Source organism: Meles meles, chromosome 7 (assembly GCF_922984935.1).
Source record: "Meles meles chromosome 7, mMelMel3.1 paternal haplotype, whole genome shotgun sequence".
Taxonomy (NCBI): Eukaryota; Metazoa; Chordata; class Mammalia; order Carnivora; family Mustelidae; genus Meles; species Meles meles.
Genome location: NC_060072.1, coordinates 123,941,206 through 123,966,075, shown reverse-complemented (window position 1 = coordinate 123,966,075; position 24,870 = coordinate 123,941,206). Strand labels below are relative to the sequence as shown.

The 24,870-nt window shown below is 48.4% G+C and overlaps 1 protein-coding gene across 8 annotated transcripts in view; it reads left to right on the top strand.

The window, feature by feature from the left end:
- FRMD4A (FERM domain containing 4A) overlaps positions 1–24,870 on the top strand; it is a 607,066-nt gene that overhangs the window by 548,964 nt on the left and 33,232 nt on the right. For all 8 annotated transcript variants that reach the window (XM_046013725.1, XM_046013732.1, XM_046013730.1 and 5 more), the window contains 2 exons: positions 4,413–4,554; positions 21,227–21,360. In XM_046013725.1, the coding sequence (XP_045869681.1) occupies positions 4,413–4,554; positions 21,227–21,360 (276 nt within the window). The remainder of the gene's footprint in view (positions 1–4,412; positions 4,555–21,226; positions 21,361–24,870) is intronic.

Sequence of the window (24,870 nt, the reverse complement as noted above, 5' to 3'; positions counted from 1 at the left end):
GCTTTCCTGGTGATGATGGACATTGGCACAGGGATTTGAAGCCTGATTAGATCAAAAGAAACAGGGCCAAAGCGCTTTGACTCATGCTTTAGATTGAGACGGTGGGTGGGTGTCAGCATTTTGCCCTCGGGTCGCTGGAGTTGGAGGTCCAAACCTTAAAATGCGGACTCCAACCTCTGCATTGTTTGGGGATGGGTGGTAAGGGGTAGAGACCTTGGCAGCCCTCCTGAACCCCACTGCCAGTTCCTCCTGTGGGCAGACCCCCCACACACTGTTAGCACAATTTTGAAAGGAGAAGACAAAATGTATCTCACCCTTAGCTTCATGGTTTGAGATCTTCCACCTCCACTGCCAGACTCTTCTTTGCACTGAGGGTCTCTTGGGTAGCACAAGAGACCCATTAACAGGGCCTTCTTTCTTCTCCATTTTTGAAGATGGTTTTACTCTGCAGTTGAAGAAGCCTTACCCACCAGGCTTAGAGGGTAGCCCTCTGATCAACTTCAAAAAGTAATTATCAAAAATCATTTATTAACAGGAAGTGCCTTTTAAAAGGCCAAACATGTGCCCATAGCAATAGGGAAATTTCAGCTGTCCTTCTCGGTGACCCCTGGGGGACCGAAGGAAATACACACCCAAAAGCGGGAGAACTTTCCCCCAGTAAGCTCTGAATGCTCAGAGACACTCCAGAGCCCTTGCATTTCTCATGGGAACACATTCCGCAATCCACAGTGGCAAGGAAGGAACAAACTGTCCCACGTGGAAGTCTAGGGACTCTGTTTCCAGTTCTGTGAGCCTAGGCAAGTCTCCGTTGCTCCTGCTTAGCTTCCCCAATTAGAGAACAAGAAAGGAAATGCAGAAATTATTGACTGGCCTAATGACATAGTGTGTGTGAAATCGCTTGAGATATGTGCTGTCTTTTATTATCAGCATTCATCCACCATACTGTTCCCTGGCCAACAGTTGCGTAAAGGTTAAGTTCTTTCAAAGCTTCCCAGATGAAGTCAGAGAGGAGAAAATTCCCCTTAGCAAGTACGTTACAACACCTTTCGCTTCTGGAATGTCCTTCTCTGTACAAAGGTGATGTGATCCATCTCAGGTGGGCAGAATGACCTTTGCTGAGTGATGGCCGACAGGCCTGGGACGAGCTGCAAAATATTTCTGAGCAACTGGTGCTGGCTGGCATACGGGCCGTTGCTCCACACCCGGCTGCCCGGGGCCATGCCAGCCATTCCGTTCTCTGAAGTGCTTCGGCAGAGCCCGGGCCTCCCAGGTGATGCTTATCAGCCCCAGAGACAAGTGCAGTCTAGAGGTCTGAGTCAGCGGGGGCGGGGAGGCTGAGCAGTCTCGGGTTCTTCTCTGACGCTCAGGCATTTTCCTCTTTCAGGAGCCTTGTCCAAATCCTGTAAGAACAGCTCTCTCTCTCTCTCTCTTTCTCTCTCTCTCATTCACACATACACACACACACACACACACACACACACACACACACACACACATACCACACCTTCCATCACCAAAGACAGAATGGAAAGAGCCCCTGTTGGTTGGTTTCCTGTGGCTCTTGCAGAATGAAGGGCTGTACAGGCACCAGTTACAACCGGCAACTCGTATTTCCTGACCCCAAGCATCCTAGCAACCTCTGAAGCCCAGAGCCGAGGACTGTCTTATTGACTTGGGGGGAAAATATTTGAAAGCTCGAATTGTGGAGAGTAAACCTTAGATGCCTCTCTTCTGAACTCAGAGTGGGGACTTCTCAAGTTGGCCTCCAGTCCAGACATCTTAACTTCTCAATCATTTTTTTTCCCCTGATGCATCTTCCTCATTCCATCTAGATGAGAACCAGAGTGACAGCATGGTAGGGGACAGTGCAACCTTGCTCGTGAGGTGACGGTTCTAGAACTCAGTAGGGCAAGCCCCTCAAAGCACAGAGCTCAGAATGTTGGAGGGTCTTTTAGGTTGTCCCAAAGGCTTGACTTGGCGAGGAAAGAAACTCCCCGTCTGTACTCACTCCTCTTAGCATTGCTCTCTGTACTGGGTCTTTTGGGTCATTGTCCTATTTCCATTTGGAGAGAACCTAGTAATTTCCTAAAGCTTCTAAGAATCCAGTCTCCCTTGGGAAAGGTATCTCTTGGTCCCTTTTCCGTATTTGGGGTTTTGCCTCTCAGATCCATCTGTGGTGGGAGTGAAGGTTGGGGGGGAGGGGCAGGTCTTCCCTGTGATTAGGAAGATTTCCCCCAGGTTGAGCCATCAATCTCACCTCATTTTAGCAAATTACTTCCAGGCCCTGATTTGGATCTTTTCGTATTTCAGTTCCAGTGGCTTTTCCATGTATTATCTAATTTAGTCCTTATCACAACTCTGCCGTGTGAGTTTTAAGAGCTCACAGTTTATAGACAGGGATCTGAGTATCAGACAGGTTGAAGGTTATGGCCAAACAGTGGTGAACTGGCCAGAGCCAAGATTCCAGTCCAGATCTTTCTGACTTCAAAGCCTGGACGCCTCCCCACCACACTGAGTTGTTCTGTGTCTCCATGAGTCATTAAGTAGCTATAAGCGACAGCTCCTTTTATTCAAGTGTGGGCGTTGGTGAAGAGGAGTGCTACAGAAAGGAATGGGTGTGCTCCCTCTGCTTGCTCAGAGGGTGAAGCTCAACCAGCTGCGCCCATGGTCATGTGCTTTAGATGCGACATGAAAGGCACTTCCTGCTTCTTCCCACAGTCCCCCTCCCCTGCCACTCCCAGCCAGAGCACTGCGGGGTCCCTGGTGGCCCTGCTTATATACTCTGCAGGTAGGCCCTGACCTGAGGAAGGTGACCTGGATCTGAGTGCAGCGACATTCAGAGTTGAGGTCAGAAAGGAGACATCAGTCAAGGAAGGACCAGTGGGATGACATGCATACCCGGAGAACAAAACAAGCAAAAACATGGCATGTTTCCTCGGTCCCTCAGACACTCTTACAGCAGTAAGAAAGTGCTCAGCTGTCGGAAGACCTGATCCTTCTTCAGTGTCTGCATCAGTGTGGAGACCAGAGGAAGGACAAGGCCATGGGGGTTCAGAGAGCCTCTGCTGGGCAGCGCGGGGCACCTGGGCAGAGGACGTCAGTAAGGAAGAATGGGCCACATCTACCCAACGCGCCATGCCCCCCATATCTGCCCTCTGCCGGCTTCTCCTGTGTGGGGGACAGACTTGGTCTCACACACAGGGCTGTGATGGGGGATGGTTGGATGAACACACATGAAGGGACTGAAAACCTTAGTTTTGGACGTCACCTGGTTCCATCGGTGTTCGGGCTATAGCCAATGGCCACGGAAAGACAGCTCAGCAAATGTATGGGTTGTGCTAGCATTTACAGTGGTTTTCATTAAGTTCATGCTGTGGGGAAAGCCTGTTGCCTTAAGCATGATCACAAAAATTGATTTCTTAAAGGGAGGAAAAAAAAAACCAAACATCAAACACGTATAGGAAATGCAAACCCATTTTCATTTACCGAGGGCAAGTAACTAAAAAGGTAGCTGTGTGAAAAACAAACACTTTTAGGAATATGATTGTGGTAACAGAGGGCTTTTCTAATTAATCCAGCCCGATGTTACTCTTAGCCAAGGCAGGCCAATTAATAAGCAGGATAAACGGAGCTTTAAGTATAATGTGACTTGGGAACACACAGTTAGGTATCAAAATAGAAGCAGAGCACAGTGTCGGTTGCTTTTTGGTGGAACTTGAGTGTCCATGGGAGCAGTTGTTCCAGCAGCTTCTACACATGTAGACATGTTCCTTGTACGTCTAGAGCAGGATCGCTTGCCAACCCTCTGAACATTTCGTGGCCATGTGGCTAACACTGGAAGGAGTTGAAATCCCCTCAGAATCTACTGGAACTTCACAAATCTGTTTCACATACCTCTTCTGTCATTCATAAAGCTGAAAAAAATTTTTTCTCCTCCTTTAAACATAAACTATGATCATTGTTATTTATTGAGAGCTGTGTCCCGGGGGGCGGCATAGGGGAGCCCTTCCCATGCCTGACTTCCTTTGACCCTAACAGAACCTTCAGTGGTAGGTAGTGTTTTTTTTTCCCATTTTATAGTTGGGAATAATGAGGCTCAGTGAGATCAAGGACTCTCCCCAAACCAGGACTCTGACGCGGTCCATCTGCTGCCAAAGCCCCCGTTCTCGGCACAGCACAGTAGAGCCTGTGAAATAGCTTGGAAAAGGCATCAGTGTGTCCGCGCTAGAGCCACAGGCCCTGCAGAGAGTTTCAGTGATGAGGGATGGGGTCCGGGAACACATACTTGAAAATGCTGCAAGCCAGGCCATTAGTCCGTTTGCTAAATCTCAGGAAGACAAGCCCGCAAACTATAATCATTCTGTCTCCCAGGCAAATGCCTCGTTGTAACCCGGCTCTCTCTTCCACTTTAGTCTAAAATCCATGCCGCACGGAGCCTGAGCGAGATCGCTATTGACCTCACCGAGACAGGCACGCTGAAGACCTCCAAGCTGGCCAACATGGGGAGCAAAGGGAAGATCATCAGTGGCAGCAGCGGGAGCCTCCTGTCGTCAGGTAAGCCAGCTCTTGTTGGAGAGCCGCCGAGTGGGGAACGTGGGAGAGACTGTTGCCGACGCATGGCTTCCACCCCACAGTGGCTCCGGGGAAGACTGGGGAGCGGCAGCCGCTGAGGACACAGCTTGGCAGGCTCGCCAGGAGCTGGCTCCGGTTGTGAGAGCAAGTTTCTGAGCCAAATAGGCATCTTAAGAAAACTGCCAAAAGTGCCAAAGGGTGGAAGGGAATAAGAAGAAGCAGAACCCTGCTGTGTGGGAATGACTGTTGGCCCCGTACCTCTCCTCAGGCGCCCCCCCAGAGCCTTCTGAATGCTGATGGGTGAGGGTCAGGAATGTCAAGTCCAAGGACAGGGTGGGGTCAGTTCATTTGTATGTCCTTAAAGGAGAGTTAGATGGAGGAGGGGCTGAGGTGGGCTCCTGGTGCTGAGCAACACTGTGTCGTGTTCTCAGGGGAACTCTTCAGGACCCTAGAAGATACAGAAACTCTTGGCCTTTGGCACGGAGAGTCTTGCGGTCACTGAATGCGGTGTAGCAGTTAAGCGCCTTCGCAACTGAGAGGCCGGGGCTCTGATTCCAAGTTTGTTTCTAAGAGCCCCCAGCAAGTCATTCTGTTATGGGTATGTGAGGGGTGGATGAGTTCTGAGGATGCAGATGGGGCTGATGTCCAGTATAGGGATGCCTTTCACTTTAGTAAGAGGAAGGAGGGGGAGGCTTGAGGACCCCAGGAAGAGGGAGGGAGGCCATCATTGTTTGGATATGTTAGAAAGTAACTAATGCAGGTCACTCCCCGGGCCACACCATCAAAGACTGATTGTTCTTGGGGAAAGTGTACGCTTGCCTCAGTGCCATGAAAGGGAAGCAAGAAGTCTTTGTCTGACCTCATCTTCCAGAGTGTTTGCTCTTTCTTCTTCTTCCTTTTTCTTAAGATTCCTTCCTGTTCTAGCATTCTAGGAGCTGCCTCTGAATATTATGTCCTTAGCGTCGCCTTTGTTCTATACCTGTTGGAACATCCCGCTGTCCAGGGGGTGGTGTCTAGGGAGGCCCTGCCCAGTGCGGTCTACCGAGGCCCCGCCCTTCACACGCAGCCTTTCCTACTCAACTGCTCTCGCTTCCACCCCTGGTGATGAGATGCGGGATGTGAGCCACAGCACCTTTATTCACGGAGGCATCCTGCCTGCCCAGATTTCATCTCCTGCCTCCCTTGGCTTGGTCTAGATTCTTCCACCCCTCTTGGCACTTCCTCTTTGTTGCACCTTCCGTATTGTGTTTCTCTCCTAGTTTTCCGTTTTCTTTTCCCCTGGCACTTCCACAGTTATAAAAGGATGGAAGTGAAAATACCACCAAAGATAAACAAGCAGGCATGAGCAGTGGAAAGTGATTATGTCTTCATAAGAATAAAAACCCGTCAGTCCCCAGGGTCTTTCCTAGAATCACATCTACTGACTGCACACAGCAGCAGGGAGGAGAAGGAGGAGAGCCTGAAGCGGTCTAGGTGGCTTCTAGGCTGGCTGAGTGCAGTCAGAGCCAGGAGGAGATGAGGGCCCAGAGGACGAAGGGGAGGATATGCCCCGCCTGGAGCAGGAGGCCCGTTTACGTGGGGGGCTGGGTGGGGCTCATGGAGTTTCAGCTCAGGAGCCCACACCGGGCACGCCGTTCAGAGGCCTGTGTTTTTGCGAACATGACGCATTTTGCATTCTTTGCTTTCTCACCTTGAAGTGCCTGTTACACACAATGTGACACAATGTTAGTTTCAGGCATACAGTGTAGTGGTCGGTCTGAGGTCCGCTGTGATCCCCGCAGGTGGGGCTCCCATCTGTCACCCTGCGACACTAGTACCATGGCATCGACTGTATTCCACGTGCTGTCCGTTTCAGTCCTGGGATGTACTTATTTCACCACTGGAAGCCTGGACCCCCCACTTCCCTTCACCTGTTTTGCCCCTCTCCCCGCCCCCTCCCCTCTGGCGACCACCAGCTCTCTGTATTTTTGGATCAGTTTCTGCTTTTTTGTTTGTTTGTTTGTTTTTTAGATTCCACATGTAAGTGAAATCATATGGTATTTATTTTTCTGACGTACTTCGTTTAGCGTAGGACCCCCTGAGTCCACCCATGTTGTCAGAAATGGCAGGCTCTCACTCTTTCTTGTGGCTGAGTAATACTCCATTGTGTGTCTACACCACATCATCTTTATCCATTCATCCATCAGCGGACCTTACCTTGCCTCCATATCTTGGCTATTGTAATAATTGCATTCTTTTCCTTAAATGAAGCCACCAATATAAGCTTATAAGATCTCCCTCTGCCAGGTCATCATGGGGTTCACCATATACCCCTCCCTGCCTCAGAGTCTTCAAGATGTTTTCATTAGCACAGTGAGCCAAATGATCGTTACTTCTGAGGCCTTGAGGTTTACAGCGAACGCTGTAGAGAACATTGCTGTCTTGTATTGAAGAGGATATCCTACAAAGCCCCAGACCCCTGCTGCAAATTATAGCCACCTTCAGTCCCCTGCTGCGTGGTGGAGGGCAGAGCCAGCACCAACCCCTGTGTTTGTACTCTAGACACTTCTAACCCAGAGTCTGAGGTTAGAGTCTGGATTTATCTGCCCAGGGTCCTCCTTCTCCAGCCACACAAGAGCCCTACTCATCCTTGAGGCTCAGTGAGGTCTGCCTCCCTGCTGTGGCTGCATATCCACTTGGAAATCTGGGTACTTCCTGAATTTGGTCTGGTTCTATCCCAAAGGACAATGGATTCTTGCAGCCCGGGGCTTCTCAAACTCTAGGTGCATCAGAATCACTTGGAGGGCAGTTCAAACACAGAGAGCTGAGCTCCAGCCCCAGGGTGTCTGACTGCGGGTCTGGGATGAGCCTGAGAATTGGCCTTGGTAACAGGTCCCTAAGAGTTGCCAGTGCAGCTGGTCTGGGGCCCACCCTTGAGCCCCTCTTCCTGCTGAGGGAACGATAAAAGCCTGAGGTGACAGGGTTGCTCAGGAGCACAGAACGCAGGGGTCCCCGCTTCCAGACCTATGTCTTGGGCGGTCTCCTCTGACTACTCCTGTCAGCCTCCACGGGCACCACGCCAGTAACATACCAGAGCCACGGACCCGGCTGCACATGGGAACCCCAAGCCGCCTGACCTAGAACGGACATCACTCAGTCATCAGCCAGTGAGATCCAGGCGTCTAAAGGATTAGAAAGCAGTCCATCTGTGTGACTGCCCCCAGCCTGATAGAGTAATAGAATAATATCAAATAAAGCATCCTTATACCAAAATATTTCTTTAAGATATTATTTATTTATTTGACAGAGATCGCAAGCAGGCAGAGAGGCAGGCAGAGAGAGAGGGGAAAGCAGCCTCCCTGCTGAATAGAGAGCATGATGTGGGGCTCAATCCCAGGACCCTGGGATCATGACCTGAGCCAAAGGCAGAGACTTTAACCCACTGAGCCACCAAGGTGCCCCTTTATACCAGAATATTAAAGTGATTTTCAAGTGGGTAATAATTTCACTTCTGGTGCCCCAGGCTGAGCTGTTGGGAAGTTGTTGGCAGTAGCCAAAGACCTTGCTGTCCCAGGTTTCACTGGGGCAACATCCGTGGGCACTGACCCCCGGGCTCTGTCCTCGCCCACTCTCTGCTGCACCGCGGTGCAAGAGGAAAGCCCCAGGAGATGAGAAGCCCAGAAAGTAGGAGGCGACCAGACCGGGTAGCCACTCAAACCCTGCCCAGTCCTGCTGGGCAGGAGGAGCCGGAGGCCACTCGGAGGCTTAGAGTCCGTGGGGAGGTTTCCCTCCTGTGACTTAGAAAGACCATGCTGGGAGAGATCCCCAACAGACAGGAATAGAGGCCATCAGTTAACAAAGGGAATCTCGAGTGTCCGCAGATCTGGTCATCACTCCCCTTGGGGCTGCTGATCGCTGGCCCTCCTGGGCTACCCTCACCTGGGGCACGCCCTCTGCAGCCCCACCTGGAAGGGAGGGTCCCCACCCCCCATGGTGAGGACATCTAGCTGGCTTAAATAGCTCCCCAGCTGGCTGGTGTCCCCCTTGGTTCTTTTTGTCCTTCAGTGTCCTTTTGCCTAACTGTTCCTTGAGAATTCCTGAGTGATGTGCTCCCACAGATGGCCGAGGCACTGCTTTCCCCGGAGCACCCTGATTTTAAATGCTCTTTTTATTACATTTGCCAGGCCCTGTGTTCTACTTTGCATTTAGAAAACACGATGCATCTAATTCAGTATCCTATAAGGTCAGTTAGTCTCGCTCCTTCACCTACTGCCTTATGCTAAGAAAGAAAGAGTAGGAAAGAAAAAAAAAAGGTGTCTAGTAAATATTCCTTAGAAATATTTTGAGAAATGAATTTTTATTTTAAAATCCTTTTTCAGGGGCTCCTGGGTGGCTCAGTCCGTTGAGCATCTGACTCCTGGACTCAGCTCAGGTCCTGATCTCAGGGTCATGAGTTCGAGCCCTGCCTTGGACTCTGCTTTGGGCATGGAGCCTACCTTAAAAAAGAAAATCCTTTTTTCTACTTCTAGCCCAGTGCCTAACATCCAGTAGATATTCCGAACATGATTTTAAAAAATGTTTTAACATTACATTTCCATGACTGACTTATAACTGGAAATAGTACCTTTTGAACCCCTTCACCCATTTCCCCGACCCCATCACTGGCAGCCACCAATGTGTTCTGGGTATCTGTGAGCTTCAGTTTTTTGGGTTTGGGTTTTTTAAGTTCCACATACAAGTGCGATCATACAGTATGATATTTGTTTCTCGCCTTCGGGCTTACCTCCCTTAACAGTGTCCTCAGAGTCCATCTGTGCTGTCCCAAACAGCAAGATGTCGTGTTTTTTTTATGGCTAGTACTCCATTGTCATCCGTCACTGGTCGGGTGTCCCCTACCTTTTCTGTTGTCAGTAATGCTGCAGGGAATGGAGGGGTACATGTATCTTTTTGAATTCGTGTTTTCATTCTTTCCGAATAGACACCCAGAAGTGAATGCTAGATCAGAGAATAGTTTTGTTCTTAGCGTTTTTGAGAAACCTCCATACTGCTCCCACTGGCTGCACCAGTTTGCATTCCCACCAACAGTGCACGAGGGTCCCTTTTTCTCCACATCTTTGCCAACTCCTGTTATGTCTTCTCTTTTTGGTTTTAGCCATCTGACAGGTGTGAGATGATACCTTGCTGCGGTTTTTATTTGCGTTTCCCTGATGACGAGTGATGTTGAACAGCTTTTCATGTCTATTGGCCGTTTGCATGTCTTTGGAAAAATGTCTAATAAGATCCTCTGCCCATTTTTTTAGAAGATTTTATTTATTTATTTGACAGAGAGATCACAAGTAGGCAGAGAGACAGAGTGGGGTGTGGGGAAGCAGGTTCCCTGCTGAGCAGAGAGCCCGATGATGTGGAACTCAATCCCAGGACCCTGGGATCATGACCTGAGCTGAAGGCAGAGGCTTAACCCACTGAGCCACCCAGGTGCCCTCTGCCCATTTTTTTTAAATGGATTGTTTATTTCTTTGCTATTGAGTTGTATGGGTGCTTGATTTATTTTGGATACTAAGTCCTTAATCACTTATATGGTTTGCAAATCCCTTCCCCCATTCAGTAGGTCGCCTTTTTGTTCTGTTGACAGTTTCCTTTACTGTGCAGAAGCTTTTAGTTTGATGTAATTCCACTTGTTCATTTTTACTTTGGGTGCCTTTGATTTTGGTGTCAATTCCAAAAAAATCCCTGACAAAACCATTGTCCGTGGTGTAGGGTTATTGAAAGCAGAACCAGAAGACAAATAGTAACAACCCTGCACGTGCTGCATTCTAAGAACCTTCGGTGTTTCTGGAGCTTATGGCATCTTGGGCCTTGCCTGGGACTCACCTGCTTGCCACCGACATTCTCCCTCGGATTGTCCCGTGTCGCTGTGTACCCAGGCATCAGACCTTGAAAAGTGTTAATCTTGTCAGATCAGGCTCCTGTTGCAAATAGCGTGCATCCTTGCTGTCTTCCATCCACTTTTTCACCCCCGTCTCTACCTGGATTGTGGTGTGGGTGAGCTGTGTAACAACAATGCGATATCGCTGTGGGGTGAACACCTTTCCTAGCTCCCCAAGCTTGCTGGGTACTATACACAACATTTTAAAAAGTGAGAGTCCCTCTCTTCAGAGCGCTTCACACTGTTTATTGATGTTAACAGAGATAAAATATTTCCAGGCTCTTAGTAACTTTGAAGGTGATTTTCATATTTAACTAAAGACATGTAAATACCTTTAAAATTACAGATATCCCGTACTTGGCATCTGAGGTATGAGTTGCTAGAGAAACAGAGCAGGGTCATTGCTATGTATGGAAGAAGTTGGGGGTCCACACTCACTAATGCCCTGAGCCAGCGGCTAGTTTTCAAAAAGAACGGGTCCCACATAGTTGAAATGATTTATTGGGGTTTAGGGCCTGGCCCCCTAAATTCTTCAACGGTCATGCATAGGGCCCTGCCGTGTTAGGTCTGTAGGCCCCTGCCCTAGTAGACACCCTTAGAGGCAGTGAGCTGTCTGAGCCCAAGATGCAAGGCATGTGTTGGACTAAAAGGAATCTACCTGATCCAACACTGAATGTGATTCAGACCACGAGAAGGTTATGGAACCCTCATCCCGAATCCATCTGTGGAGGGGCCTGGCAGCCAGGCTTGAAAGGATGTGAGGACCCTTGTCCCCAGAACACATCAGCTGAGAGATGGTGCGGTCTTCCCAGAGTCCCCGGAAGAAAGGACATTGAGGCAGCGCTGGCGCCAAGGCAGGCCGACAGAGCCGCATGCCCTGCCCTCTGCAAGCTTGACGCTGCCTGGTGGGGTGCCCCCGAGCCTGCGGACTGACTGACTGCTGCAGAGCCGGGAAGTGGGGGCCCTCTCTCCACTGTGACCTGGGACAGCCAGCACCGTTCCTCCCCCTTTGTGGCCCTGGCTCCTCTGCGCTCAGGTAGCAAATCTGCGGAGGTTCAGACGGAGGCCGAGAGGACAGCTGTGGACTCAAACCAGCCAGCGCCCGTGTTCTCCGAGTTCAAAAAAAAAAAAAATCCGAAATCTTTTTCTATGGGACTTCAAAGGGTTTACACCTCTCTTCCCTTCCCCCATTTCTTGAAATCTCAAAAAAAAAAAAAAAAAAAAAGATGGGAGAAGAGAAAAAAATGTAGCCACAAAACAGAAACCTGAAGAGCCCCTGTGCTTGTTGTGCCGGGAGCTATCGTGCCCGGCCTCCCACACCAAGTGACAGTGGGAGGTGGCGGACGAGTGGGCCTTGTTGGGAGGCTACGCCCGTTGGAGAACAGAGCTGAGGCCTGCAGGCATGCGGGGGGCTGAGCCAAACGGGGTTTTGCTCTCAAACTATTTAAAGAAAGTGGTGGAAACTGACTTGGAAGTGTTTTGAGGCCCCTGTGGCTTGTTGCGGGAGCCTCCCAAACCACAAAAAAAAAAAGGTACTGTGTGTCCTCTCTTCAAGAGATGAAACTATGGGACTGCTGCTGGCCTCAGCCACCCATTTGCTCCAAAACAAAGGGCTGTGTTGTGTCTATAAATAGGAGTGAGGCTGTGTGATTAACGAGATGGCGATTGAGTCATCATTGTGATCAGCAGGATTGCAGAGAATGTGATGAGGGAGGGATCTTTGGTCTAACCCCCCCCCCCCCCCCCCCCCCCCCCGCCAAACCCTGCGGTGTGTGTTCGTGCCCCAGCCCCGATGCTTTCCGTCCTGGGGGCACCGTGTGCCGAGCTGGGGCTTTTGCCCCACGTGGGGTCTGTCTGCAACCATTACTCACCCTTTCACACATTCCCCTTCTCTGGGGGCTGGCACTTCCTTCCATTGTTAGGAAGTTTATTAATAACTGATACAACAATGAGCATGCCAACCTCTGACCTCGCTCCCCACCGAGATTTGATCTGATCGGCATCAGCCAGCCTCACGGTCACGGCTGTTCTCCTCTCAGAACATGCTGCCTGGCGCTGGTAGGAGTCTTTTGGTTTGTTTGGGGTTTTCTGTCCTCTTCCTGTCTTGTCTGCCCTCAGTCTCTCCTCTCCAGTGTGTCTCTCACCAGCCCCTTAAAGGTCTCTGTTACCAGCTCCCTGCCGTCTCTGCTTTTGGGTCTGGGGATGAGCAGGATTCCAGGGGCTTTGATTTTGCTCAGAACCTCAGTGCTCTGCAGGCGGGCACAGCCCTGCAGGCCCTGCCAGACACCTGGGGCTCTGCCAGGCCGTGTTCCTGCTGGACTGCATGACGGAGGACGGCTGAGATATCTCCTTCTGTGGGATGGATTTTTCTGGGCTTGCTGGTGTAGGGTGGGCCAGAGTTGAGATTGACAAAAAGGAAAAACAGTTGTCCCTTTCTGATCTCAGATGAGGGAGGGGAGGCCTAATTAAATCATTTAAAGTGCTCTATTTCCGCCCTTGGGTGCTGGCGCTCAAGGAATTGCTCTGCCTGGCAAAGAGAACCAGAACAGAGGAACCGTGGATGACCTAAGTGAATGCCGCTCAGTAATGAGATTCTAAACACCGAAAAATAAGTATCACTATGGCCTCTTCTAGGCACCACTCTGTTCCCATTTAGGCCAGCCCTCCTGATGCTGTGTGGGAACCAACAGAGTCTGGAAACTGGAAAGATAAGCCTCCTCCTTCCACAGTATAGGAAAGGGTCACTCGTGAGCAGTAGGTTCAGCTAGAGATCACACTTCATGGTTTCACTAGATGCTGCTAATTTTTATAAATAACTGTTCAGACCCTCCCCTCCCCCAGTTCTGTTTGTCCTCATCACCTGTTGGCACACGGGCCCCAAGCAACAACGCAGACACCCGGTCGTCGTCGACCGGAGACGCCCGGTTGCTGTCAGAGCTTCCGCTTTTCCGCAGAGCCTTCACGCCACTTCATTTTTGTAATTCCTGAGCCTGAACGACGAGTTTTCCAAGCACACATTTTTCATGTTAAAAATCACATTTAGTTCTCGGAGGCCGTCTCCAGAGATGACAATATTTTCCTTAAAATCTGCAGTGTGACATTATTTCCCAGGGCCTCGTAGGACATCTTTTATGGAAGAACTCATCGTTGAGGATTTGTAAGGGAAATGAGTGTCTCTTCATCATGAGGGAGAGTTCAAATCTTTCCCTCATATTTATTCCTGAGGTGTCTGCCGAAACTTTTCCTCACAGCTTTTATGGATCTCCTGGGAATATCCTTCTTCTTTTTTTTCTCCCCCACCGACCCCCCGATAGACTGTCATTTCCTTCCCTGACTTTCAGGACAACGGATTTCTTTCTTCTTTAGGGTACTGTTTGTTTCAAATTTCCCCTTTTCAAAGAGGAAAGCACCCCTTCTGTCTTCTGAGATCAGCGGGCTAGTCACCAGATTTCCATCTGTGTCCACACAGATGAGCCACAGTTCCTGACAACATTCTCTGCATAGGATGCGTGTTCATATCCGGTGCTGAGTGGCCGAGGGTCTTTGCAAAGCTTGGAGCAAATTCTCCATCACAGCTGAATGAGGATATCCTTCCATGTGTTTGCCGGCTGGAGGGGAGCTGCTGTTCCCCCACCGCCCCCGCCACATCCTGCCCCCCGCCACCGGCTGCCCATGGGCTGAAGTCTGGAGTTCCCCAGCTGGGAAATAAAGTGGTGGAGGCTTTTCCTCCAGAGGTAGCCAAGCAGGTTTTCACCACATCTCCACCAGTGACCGCTACCGAGTCCACCCCACAGGGTCAGTAGTTCTCTCTGAAGGTGTCCAGATACGCACCGAAAGCAACTCTGTCTGACCCTTGAGCAAATAGGCAAGAACTCTTTGGCTCTGGCTGGATGGATAGGAATTGTCTTCTTGGAGGTCAAGTTTGTTTTAGTCTTCTCCCCAGCTAAATTAATCGTTAAATTATTAGTGACCTATTTCTAGAAAATCCTTTGGATTCGGATTGAAACATGATAGTAAAATCGCCAAAACCCAAAGATGGTCTTTTCCACCTGGTGTCATGCAAACAGGTGGTTACTGAGCACTAACTAGGGAGGTTTCTAGAGCATCAATCTGACGTGCGGCTTCCTGGCAGTGAAAGGCGGGGTGGGGGGGGGCGTGTCTCAGCTGCTCAGACTGGAAGGGATCACCAGCTCTCCAGGTGAATTACCTAGCTGGCCCCAGGCGAGGGTTCCCTCCTGTATGCTGTTCCCTCCCTCATCAGGTGGCATTGCTCTTCTCCCACCTCTTCCTGGTAGGCAGCTTTGCACACGCCCCTGCCCCCGGCTCTCTGAGGGCAGGCTCACTTCTGCTCACCCATCCGTTCCACCCCACCGAGCTCACAGACACTCGGTTTTCACTGGCTCATCGGAAGAACCCCTCCACTCCTCCTCCCTCCTTCAGCCTGCACCGTATCCCATGCAGGATGTGGAAAGAGTCTGGGTGTGAAAGGCAGATACGATTGCACACTGCATTGTTTTTTACTGGGGCAACCCAGCCATGACCAAGACAGAAAGTTCCAGCTCCTGTCCCCTTTCCATTCGGGGTGCCAAACAGAGCCACCCAACTGGAATCCCAGCTCTGCTTCCTCACATCCCAGGGACCTCTTCTGTGAAAACGGGATACACAGGCAGCTCCTGCCAGAAGTCTGGGAAAATCCACTTCCTCTCCATTTCCTCCTGACCGTCCTGAGGGCACAGGGTGGCCATGGTGCGCACCCTCCATTGGCTCGCCACGCATCTTCCCTGCCTTTTTATGTTATGGGGTTTCCTGGAATTGGGGTGCCAACTCCCCATAAAAGCCAGGTGCACCATTGAATACAAAAACTACAGATGCCCACGTAGCATTTGTGAGGCTCTGACTCTCTTCGGGCATCTTTCGGCCTTTTCTCCCCCAGCTTCTCAAGAAGTCCTGTGTTCATTCTTGTACTGTAGGGGGAGGACTCAGAGGCTGAGAGACATGGTGCCCTGTTGCCAAGTCCCTGCCGCTAGCGCGTCGCAGAGCTGGGACACAAGCCCAGACCTGCTCACTCGAAACCACTCCTGCCTCGGGAGGCTCTGGACCTGTGTGTTTTCCGAAGCATATTCACTTCCCTCCTCCTGTAAATGTGGTACCACTTTGAAACTTGGAGCAACAGTTCTATCTTTCAAAAGTGCTCACAGCACCTCTGTTTTCTCTTTGGCTCCTGCACGAATCTGTCGCATGTGGAAAGTGTCCTTTCCAAGTAGCACTCGACTACTGTTCTGCTGACCTGTAAATTTTGCAATCTTCCTCCTCTGACTGCAGTAGAGAAGTTCCATCCATCTTCCTGCTTCATTAATCCCAAAAACAGCTCAGATGAGCCCCTTTTATCATCCAAACACACACCCATGTGGTCCGTTGCTGAGATGGGGGGGTACATCCTTTCAGCCCTGGTCGATAATTAGACATTCCCTCCAGTTCAAGGCAAACTCTCTCCCAGTAACTGGGGATGGGACCAGAGTTGGCAGGATGCTTGTCTTTTCTGGAAGCCAGAATGGTGAAGAAGAGGGAAGTTGACACTGTTATGTAACAACTGTAACATTGGCAGCAAGGATTGCTGGAGGTGGGCGCTACCTAAGTAAGCTGCTTATTAAGCAATATGGTCTCCAAGTTTGGGAGCATCTTGGAGGTTATTTAATTGGCCGTTTTCCGGATGGGGACATCATGGGTCCAAGAGTTGAGTGACCCGAGGTCTTCTACCAATCAATAGCAGATATATGATGGAAACCCAGGTCCCTTCCCTGTCCATCACTGTTCCTCTCAGAGGTAGCAGACTGACATCTTTTTTGATATCCAAGAGGTGAAACTTAGCGTGGTCTTGTGTGTGCCAAGGCACACATGTGTTCAAATAACCAGAAATGGGTAAACCAGAGCCGTGGAGAACTTCTGTACCTTTCACCAAGTCCAGGTGCTGATGGGAAATGATCTCTCCATCTGGAATCATCTCTTGTTCACACATCTTTAGTTTGTAAGACTCCTGCTGACCGGAGGCCCTTCTCTGATTGAGTTTCTTCCTGGAGTGCTTCTGGGTCATTTGAGAGTAGCAGTGAATCAGTGCCTCCCAACTCCAGGCCCTCTTGCTGGCATCCCTTGTACGTGTCTGCCATGATGGTCCAGGGATGCCCGAGGGCACCCGTCGGAGGCAGTAGGAAGCTGCCTTGGCATCACACTCAGTCATCTCTTCTCGTGGTCACCATGTTTGCCTGGTTGCATGGAACAGCCGCCCAGGCTCAGAACCCTTCCCCCAGTGCCCTGGATTTCCTTTCAAGAAACAAAGGCACTGGGAACCTCTTTTCAAATGCAGTGTTTCAAATGCGTGAATCAGTGAATGCAGAGCTGTCCTAGCTTGAGGAGCATGGAGTAGGGGGCCCCTGAACCCCTGAATCTCCATGATCCTGTTCCCACCCTCAGGCACAGCAGCTCCAAAAACCTAACCACAAACTCAGGCATCCAAGAAACAGTTTGAAAATACTGCCTTTGTGGGGCACCTGGGTGGCTCAGTGGGTTAAAGCCTCCGCCTTCGGCTCAGGTCATGATCCTAGGGTCCTGGGATGGAGGCCCACATCTGGCTCTCTGCTTCTCGGAGAACCTGCTTCCTCCTCTCTCTGTCTGCCTCCCTGCCTACCTGTGATCTCTCTCTCTCTGTCAAATAAATAAATAAAATCTTAAAAAAAAAAAAAGAAAGAAAGAAAATACTGTCTTTGTGTGCAGAATTGCACAGTGAGGTCTCTTCTTGAGCAACGAGGAGGAGCTAGCATCAGTGGTTTTTCTTTCCAATTCTTTGTGGGTGTGTTTCACTCCCATTGAATCTACCCTAGATTTTGAGGACTGACCAGTTTAAGCCACTGTGATAAGTGTTGTATATGCATTATCTCCTTTAGTCTTTACAACGGGTTAAGGAGGGCAGGTCGTGTACCCAAGGTTACACAACTAGTGAGCAGCATAGAGTACATCAAAACCAGGTCTGTTTGACCTCTGCTCGCCATCCAGTTACCACTAAAAAAAAATCTGCTTGGCCAAGCCAGCTCAGTTACTTTGTAAAAATTTAACTTGGTACCCAGCACTGCCTTCCTCATGGAGCAATTTCCAGAATAAAGGTATGAGCCGGAGCCTGCCAGTATTCATGGTTTCAGGTACAGAAGGGACCTCTTGAGCCATCCACCCTGTCTTATGTGGGTTTGGTATTCAGACTAATTATTATAAATAATAATAATTTAAGTAGCACTAATGAGCCCTGTAATTCAACACCAAAGCTCAGAGACCACAACCAGAAATGTTGTGCTTTGCCTCCCAAAGTTGAAAGTTCTCATGATGTCTGCCGTTCTTGAGCTGAACCCTTAGACCTAATAGATCATCATTTCCTGTTGAGAGGTTAGATAGGTGTGAAAGGGAAAGCAATGAGTTTTTCATGATCTCTGACTACAGTCTTTAGTTTAAAATCTAATTTATCTGACATGAGAATCACTACCGCCGTTGCTACCCAAGCTTTCTTTTGAGGCCCGTTTGCATGAAAGATGGTTCTCCATCTCTTCTCTTTCAGTCTGGATGTATCCTTAGGTTCCAAATAGGTCTCTTGTAGACAGCATATGGACGGGTCCTGTCATTTTATCCAGTCTGCAACCCTGTGCTGTTTTATGGGAGCGTTTAGGCTGTTCACATCGAGAGTAATTATTAAAAGATACGTTTTTATTGACATCATGTTGCCTGTGAAGTCTTTGTGTCTATAGATTGTCTCTGCAAATTTCTGGTCTATGTGACTCTTGGGTTCTTTCTTCTTTTATGGAACCCCCCCTTAATATTTCCTGCAGTGTCGGCTTGATGGTCATATACTCTTTTAAACCTTGCTGGTCTTGGAAGCTCTTTATCTCTCCATCTAGTTTGAATGTCAGCCTTTCTGGATAAAGTATTCTTGGCGCATGTTTTCATTCAGTGCCCTGAATATGTCTTGCCAGCCCTTTCTGGCTTGCCAGGTTTCTGTGCACAGGTCTGACATTATTCTGATGGACTTTCCTCTGTACGTAAGTGTTCTCTTCCCTCTCGCTGCCCTCAGAAGCTCTTGTCTAAAATTATGATTCATCAGTCTCACAATCAAGTGTCTCGAGGTCTTTCTAGATTTGTTGATCTTGGGGGGTGTTCTTTCTGTCTCTAGGACACAAACACTGGTTCCATTCCCCAGATTGGAAAAATTTTCATCCAGAATTTGTTCAACTATATCTTCCAGTCTTTTCTCTCTTTCTCCACCTCCTCAGGGATCCCAATAATTCTGATGCTGGAACGTTTCATGGTGTCATTTATTTCCCTAATTCTGTTTTCATGGTTTCTAAACTGTTTGTTCCAGGCCTCCTCCTGATGCTTTTTCTGTCAGTTTGTCCTCTAGATCAGTAGTTCTGTCTTCTGCCTCAGTTACCCTAGCTATTAGAGCATTTAGATTAGAGCAATGAGTTTTTCACTTGAGCTAGAACTCCTTTAATTTCCTTGGGTTCAGTTTTCCCCAGGCCTGTTTTTGAAACCTAAAGTCTGACTTCTTCCCCATATTATATCATTATTAATGCTTTAGATGGTGGAACGAGAGAACCCCAGCAAGGGTTTCTGTGTCTGGCATTTTGATTGGTGAGTATGGCTCAGAGAACCAGGTTAAGACACACAGTGATTGAGCTGTGGGATCTTGGATGGGTGTAAACTAGAGATAGTTGAGGACTGATAAGCACAAGGTAACTGACTTCCAGTGTCAGGAAATCTGAACCATATCAGGAGGGGAGACTTCAGTATTATCCAGTGATATGTTGCCTTCATGTCTGACAACCATGAGGTCAGGAGAGCCTTAGTAAGATTCATGCTTTTGTTCGGGTTTGCTGTTAAAGTTGGAGTCCTGCAACAAATTCTTGAGCTTGACAAATTCTGGGGAAGAGCTACAAAAATTAATGAAAGTTTGGAAGGCCGGTTCTATAACTTATAGATACTCCCGGGTCCTAGATTTCTTTCCCAAGATGAGATACAGCTTAATCATAGCATCCAAGTATATGAATGATGACATTTATATGTTTGTTCAAGGTAATATTTATTAGCTAATGTGGAGGAATAAAGATGATATGTTCCTGCAGTGCCAGATATTCACTATTTCCAGCTAAGGTGAGCTGGGGGAGAAAAAGTGAAAAGCCCAAGTTGGAGTCAAAATAGACATAGCTGTTGAGACATATTGAGTATTAGGTTTCTAGGAACCTAGTCACATGGTAAGATACTGCTCAAGGACTAAGAAGAATAGTGTATTTATGGGGATGATTTGAGTATAGCAGAGGTTTCTGATGCAAAGTCACAAAGACCTTTCTAGCCTAAGGATTCTAGGATGCTTTCTTTACCATTGGAAGAGACAGAACACTTGAGTCTGGCAGTTGTGACTGCATTGTTCTCAAGTTTGTCATCTGATCACTGACTTGTCCCAGATTTCATACAGAAATACAGTTCCTACCTTCCTCCCCACCCCCCCCCAAAAAAAAATCCCACTGGAATTTTTCCTGGGGTTGCAACAATTCTCTTATTTAATTCCTGGAAAATGGGTACCTCTACAGCATCAGGCCTCCAATCCATGACTATGGTATACCTTTCTATTTTTTAGGGTTTTAATGTTTCCAGTAGAATATTACAGTTTTCACTGTAGAAATCTTACACATCTTTCTCTAGATTTGTCCCTAGGTATTTGGTGTTGTTTGATGCTATTGTAAATGGCATCATCATCTGAGCCCCTTGAATACACACCCAGGAACATCTGTCCACATCATGGGCATGAGAAGCAATGTAATCAGTTTCTCCTTCCCAAGGCATCAGTGGGCCTTGTCAGAACCCATCAAGGTAAACATGTTTAACAGCTTCATTGCTGGAAACCCACTTCAGGAGCCAAACACTGCAGCCCTGAAAGTGTTCTTTTGATCCAACTTAAATTCCTCCAGTTGGCATTCTTGCATATTTCCTTTTGTGTTTCGTTCACAGTTTGCCTTCCCCCAAGATTTCATATCTAGCCGTCTGCTGCTTGAATCATCATGCAGATATTTCCACCCTGAGTGGTAAAATATGTATAACTTTCATCAAGAGAGAATTTGCTCATGACATGGTATTAAGTTAAAAATACATATAATGAAAATCAAATTTTATTTTTAAAATATGTGCACTTAGATAAAAAAAGATCAAAAGAATACACAGAAGTGGTTATCTCTGGGGGACTTATTTATAGACTATTTCTATACAGGTCTCCATTTTCAAAATTTTTATGACAAGCATGCATCATCTTTGAACTAAGCCAAAAATAAGCATTCTTAAATGGAAAAAAAGAAGAAAATTAAAACTATATATTAAAATTACTGGCCTGAATTTTAACTTTCCCCTTCACTGCATAAAGCCTATTAAGATATGCTAGTGAAAATCAAACAGGTATGCCACATATCTTCAGATTATCAAGAAAGAGAAACTTCTTTTCCAGGCATGTCAGTTTTCCTGCCAGTCCTCTAAGGAACTATAAATGCCACTAAATGCCAAGAATTTGCTCCTTGGCCCTGGGACTCTGCAGCACCCGCTTTGTGCCCCCCTCCCCTGACTCCTGGGTAGGTCCCACCTCCACGGCATGGGCTCCAGTGATGTGCTCCACAGTCCAGATGTGGGTCCCCTGTCCGCTGCTCTAGTAACCCCACTGTTTATTGACAGGTTCTCAGGAATCCGATAGCTCTCAGTCGGCCAAGAAGGACATGCTGGCTGCCTTGAAATCCAGGCAGGAAGCACTGGAGGAAACACTCCGCCAGCGGCTGGAGGAACTGAAGAAACTCTGTCTTCGAGAAGCTGTAAGCAGTTCATATTCCGTGTGTGTGTGTGTGTCTGTGTGTGTGTGTGTGTGTGTCTGTGTGTCTGTGTGTGTGTCGTCCTCTGTCTTCACGTATTTATGAAAAGCAAAGGCGGGGATTGCACAGCGAGCATCAGCGGAGGGCAGGACCACTTCGGAAGCACAAACGTGGGAATCCCAACCCCTACAACACGCCCTGTTATGAACAGGAAGAGTGGACCTTAGTGAAATGCGACAATAGCGGGTAGAGCTGCTCTGCTCGAACCCTCATTGGGACCCCACTGGAGACCAAATGACAAGTAATAATGGCGGTCCCTCCTGGGTGCCACACAGTTTATAAAACGTCACTTCCTGTGGTGTTACCCCCTTGGACATACTGGCTTGCCACCAGCTTCCTAAACTTTGTGCCCGAGTTTATTGTCATGGTGCTTTTGTTTCTCTTGAGGATAATTCACACTGGTTTTGGGAAATCCTATGGAAAAGCCTCAATGGGGATCAACAAGGAAACGAAGATTTTGCTTGGTATACAATCCCCTTTCAAACTTATGATCTGGTGCTTCCCTTTTTTTAAAATGAGGTCTCAGCCTAGTGATATTTTTAATTTTATGCAAAGCAAGTCTTCCTCAAGACCGTGTACACACTGGTCTTGTGTTGCCAGAGGGTTTAGACGCTGTGGCCCGCCACTGTTTGTTTGCTGGAATATTGCTTCCACCTTCTCCTGTTCATTCCATGACTGTTAGCATGTTCAAAAAGTTGATTTGGTCATGCAACACACATGCCGGGGGTGTGTGCACACACGCATGAGCACGGGCTTGCAGACAGACGTTGTGGGGTAGGAGCGCTCGGGAGAGCGGCTGTGCTCTGCGTGACATCACACAGATCTCTGGTGGTCAGCAGCTTGAAATAGGAAGCAAGAGGTTCCTGAGCTCAGTTGAAGAGAGTAATTTCCTCTGCCCCCAGATCCCAGTGCCTTGCCCCAGGAAGCATGAAACAAGGGGCTATAGAATGGGATCGTATTACATTTCAACTTGACTTAATTAGGCTCTGGGCTGATTTCAACCGCAGCCCCGCAGAGCAGCCCCGCACCAGCACAAATGCCCCACAAAGCTCCAGAAAGCAGCTGGCCTGGCCAGGGATATGCTGAGACTCTCTCAATATTAGTAACCTTTTCATAGAGAATCTGCTGAAAGCAGTGAAAAAAAGGAGAGCTTGGGTGTCTGCGTTTAATAATTTGCAAAGACTTGTTTTGTTTTTAATAAAGGAAACATCCCTAAACCCAGCAGGGAATCTGCATCAGAAAACTGGAGAAACATGTCAAGGCAGGGTTAGCATGCGTTACAAAGGCCTCCCTGTCTCTCTCGAAATAAAAGCAAAATAAGGAAAACAAAGCTCCCACTTCTTAGAGCACAGACACCAGAAAACAGAACTTGAGTGGAAAGAGTCGCCTCTCTGGGGACAGGGGTCCTGGGGGCGGATTGCTTGGTGTCCGTTCAGCCAGTCTGCTGACTCCCCCAGAGGGAAGTTGAGGGGGGGGGGTTGGGAGACCTTTCTCAGTAAGGGTTCTCGCTCCTTCTCTGGGTCAGTATGGAGAAGCACTGTTTGTCCGCTGGGGAGTGGGGTATCTGGGTGCTGAGAGGGAGCTGAGCCTGTGGCTTGGGTGTAAGCAAGGCCAGAACAGAAGGGAGCAGGCTGAGCCCCTCTGCAAGTGCCAAAGCGAGCTCCTCCCCCTGTGGCTCTGGTTATCTGTGAAGGCAGATTAAATATGGAGAACCCAGTACCTTCTACTGGGTGCTGGAAAATCAGTAGCCTCACATTCTTAAAGTAGTCTGTTTCAAAACTGCAGACACATTAGTTATTAAGTCAATGGTCATGTTAATATTCCCCTCCTTTTTGTAAGTTTCAAAGTAGAAAGGAAAAGCTCTAACCATATAAAATCCTCAGTGTGTTATGATATTTATAGACCGGCTTCTAGGGGAGTAGATAAAAATGTTGCAGAATAAACACATAACTACTCTGGAGACATTTGAACCACATTTTTTTTTACAAAAACAGGGAAGAAAATTGCAGAGCATTTCATACTCAACAGTTGGCTATTGTGTTCAGAAATGCTTACATTGGGGAGTAAAAAGCCCAAGAGTAAAAAAAAAAAAAAAAAAAAAAAAAAAAAAAAGCCCAAGAGTTCATTTCCTGGTGGCCTGAACCCAGGCAAGAGGCCCAGGAGAGTGAGCAGTGGCTGTGTTTGTGCATGCCAGTTGCTCGCTCTCTCTCTCTCACACACACACACACACTGCACACATATACGCACACTGGCCAGTGTATATACACACATATGTATGTGCACACTCCCTGTTACACTTACACACACCTCAGTGCACATACACACCCTACTAATACACCCACCCCAGCGCACACATATACAACCTAGTCTCACTCCCAGCGCACACATGCACATCCTAGTGCACACACGCACAGTGCATGCACCCATCCCAATGTGCACACAAGCACTCCATGTGCGCAAACAGTGGGGAAAGGCGAAATCCCTCCTCCTATCGGAAGGCGGGTGAACAACCTCGAGTCCTGTGTTTGGGGCTTGCTCACGCATTGCACACCCGTACTGGGCTGCCCAGCACAAAGGCTCTCTGTGCAGCTGGACCGGGAGCTCCTCCGTGTCTGAGCAGCCCCGTAGGCATTGACCCGGGACTAGAAACCCAGGGCTGGGCCTTGCCAGTGGAGGCGCACGGTGGCTCTCCCACATGCCTCTGGCCCCTGGAAGGGACCTCGTGCACTGGAGGCCTCACCTCCACCACGTGGGTTACAAATCGATCTTTATTCCCAGACGTAACCTCTAATATGGAGCTTCGTTCTAATCCGGAATCGCTGCACAGACCTCGGCGTCTGCCAGGGTCACAGTCACTGTGGTGATCCATCGGCGAAGTCATTATAGTCACACAGATTTCTAAGAGCTGGAAATGCACAACAGGTCTTTTTTAATGACTTTGTCACTGAAATGGATTGTATTTTCAGTTTCTAGTGAAACTCTTATTTGTACACTTGTAATGTTTTTTTAAGCTCAGCCTGCGCCTTGAGCACCTAGCCTGAGTTGAGTAATTATTATTTATGTTCGGTTTCTAGTTTATGTAATATGCTCCTTTCTTGGCTTTGCCATTTAGATACCGCTCCTCCTAAGAACACTCATTTCAAGGACATTCTGAACTTAGATATTTGTGAGGGACTATTTGATGCAGTGGAAGGACACAGAAACTGAACAGACCAGAGCTGTTGTGTGGCCTCTGGCCCCTCCTGGCTGTATGGTCCGACCTAGCACACAGCAGGCACAGGGGACACTTGGTAAATTAACAAATGAGTGAGATTCGGGTTTTATGATGAAAGCCGATGGCACTTTTATTTACCCAAAAGACATTTACTTTGGGAAAAACTTTTCGAAGCACATCTGTTTTATAAAGAAAGGGCTGCTCTCATAATTTTTCAGAGAAAAGAGGGGCGCCTGGGT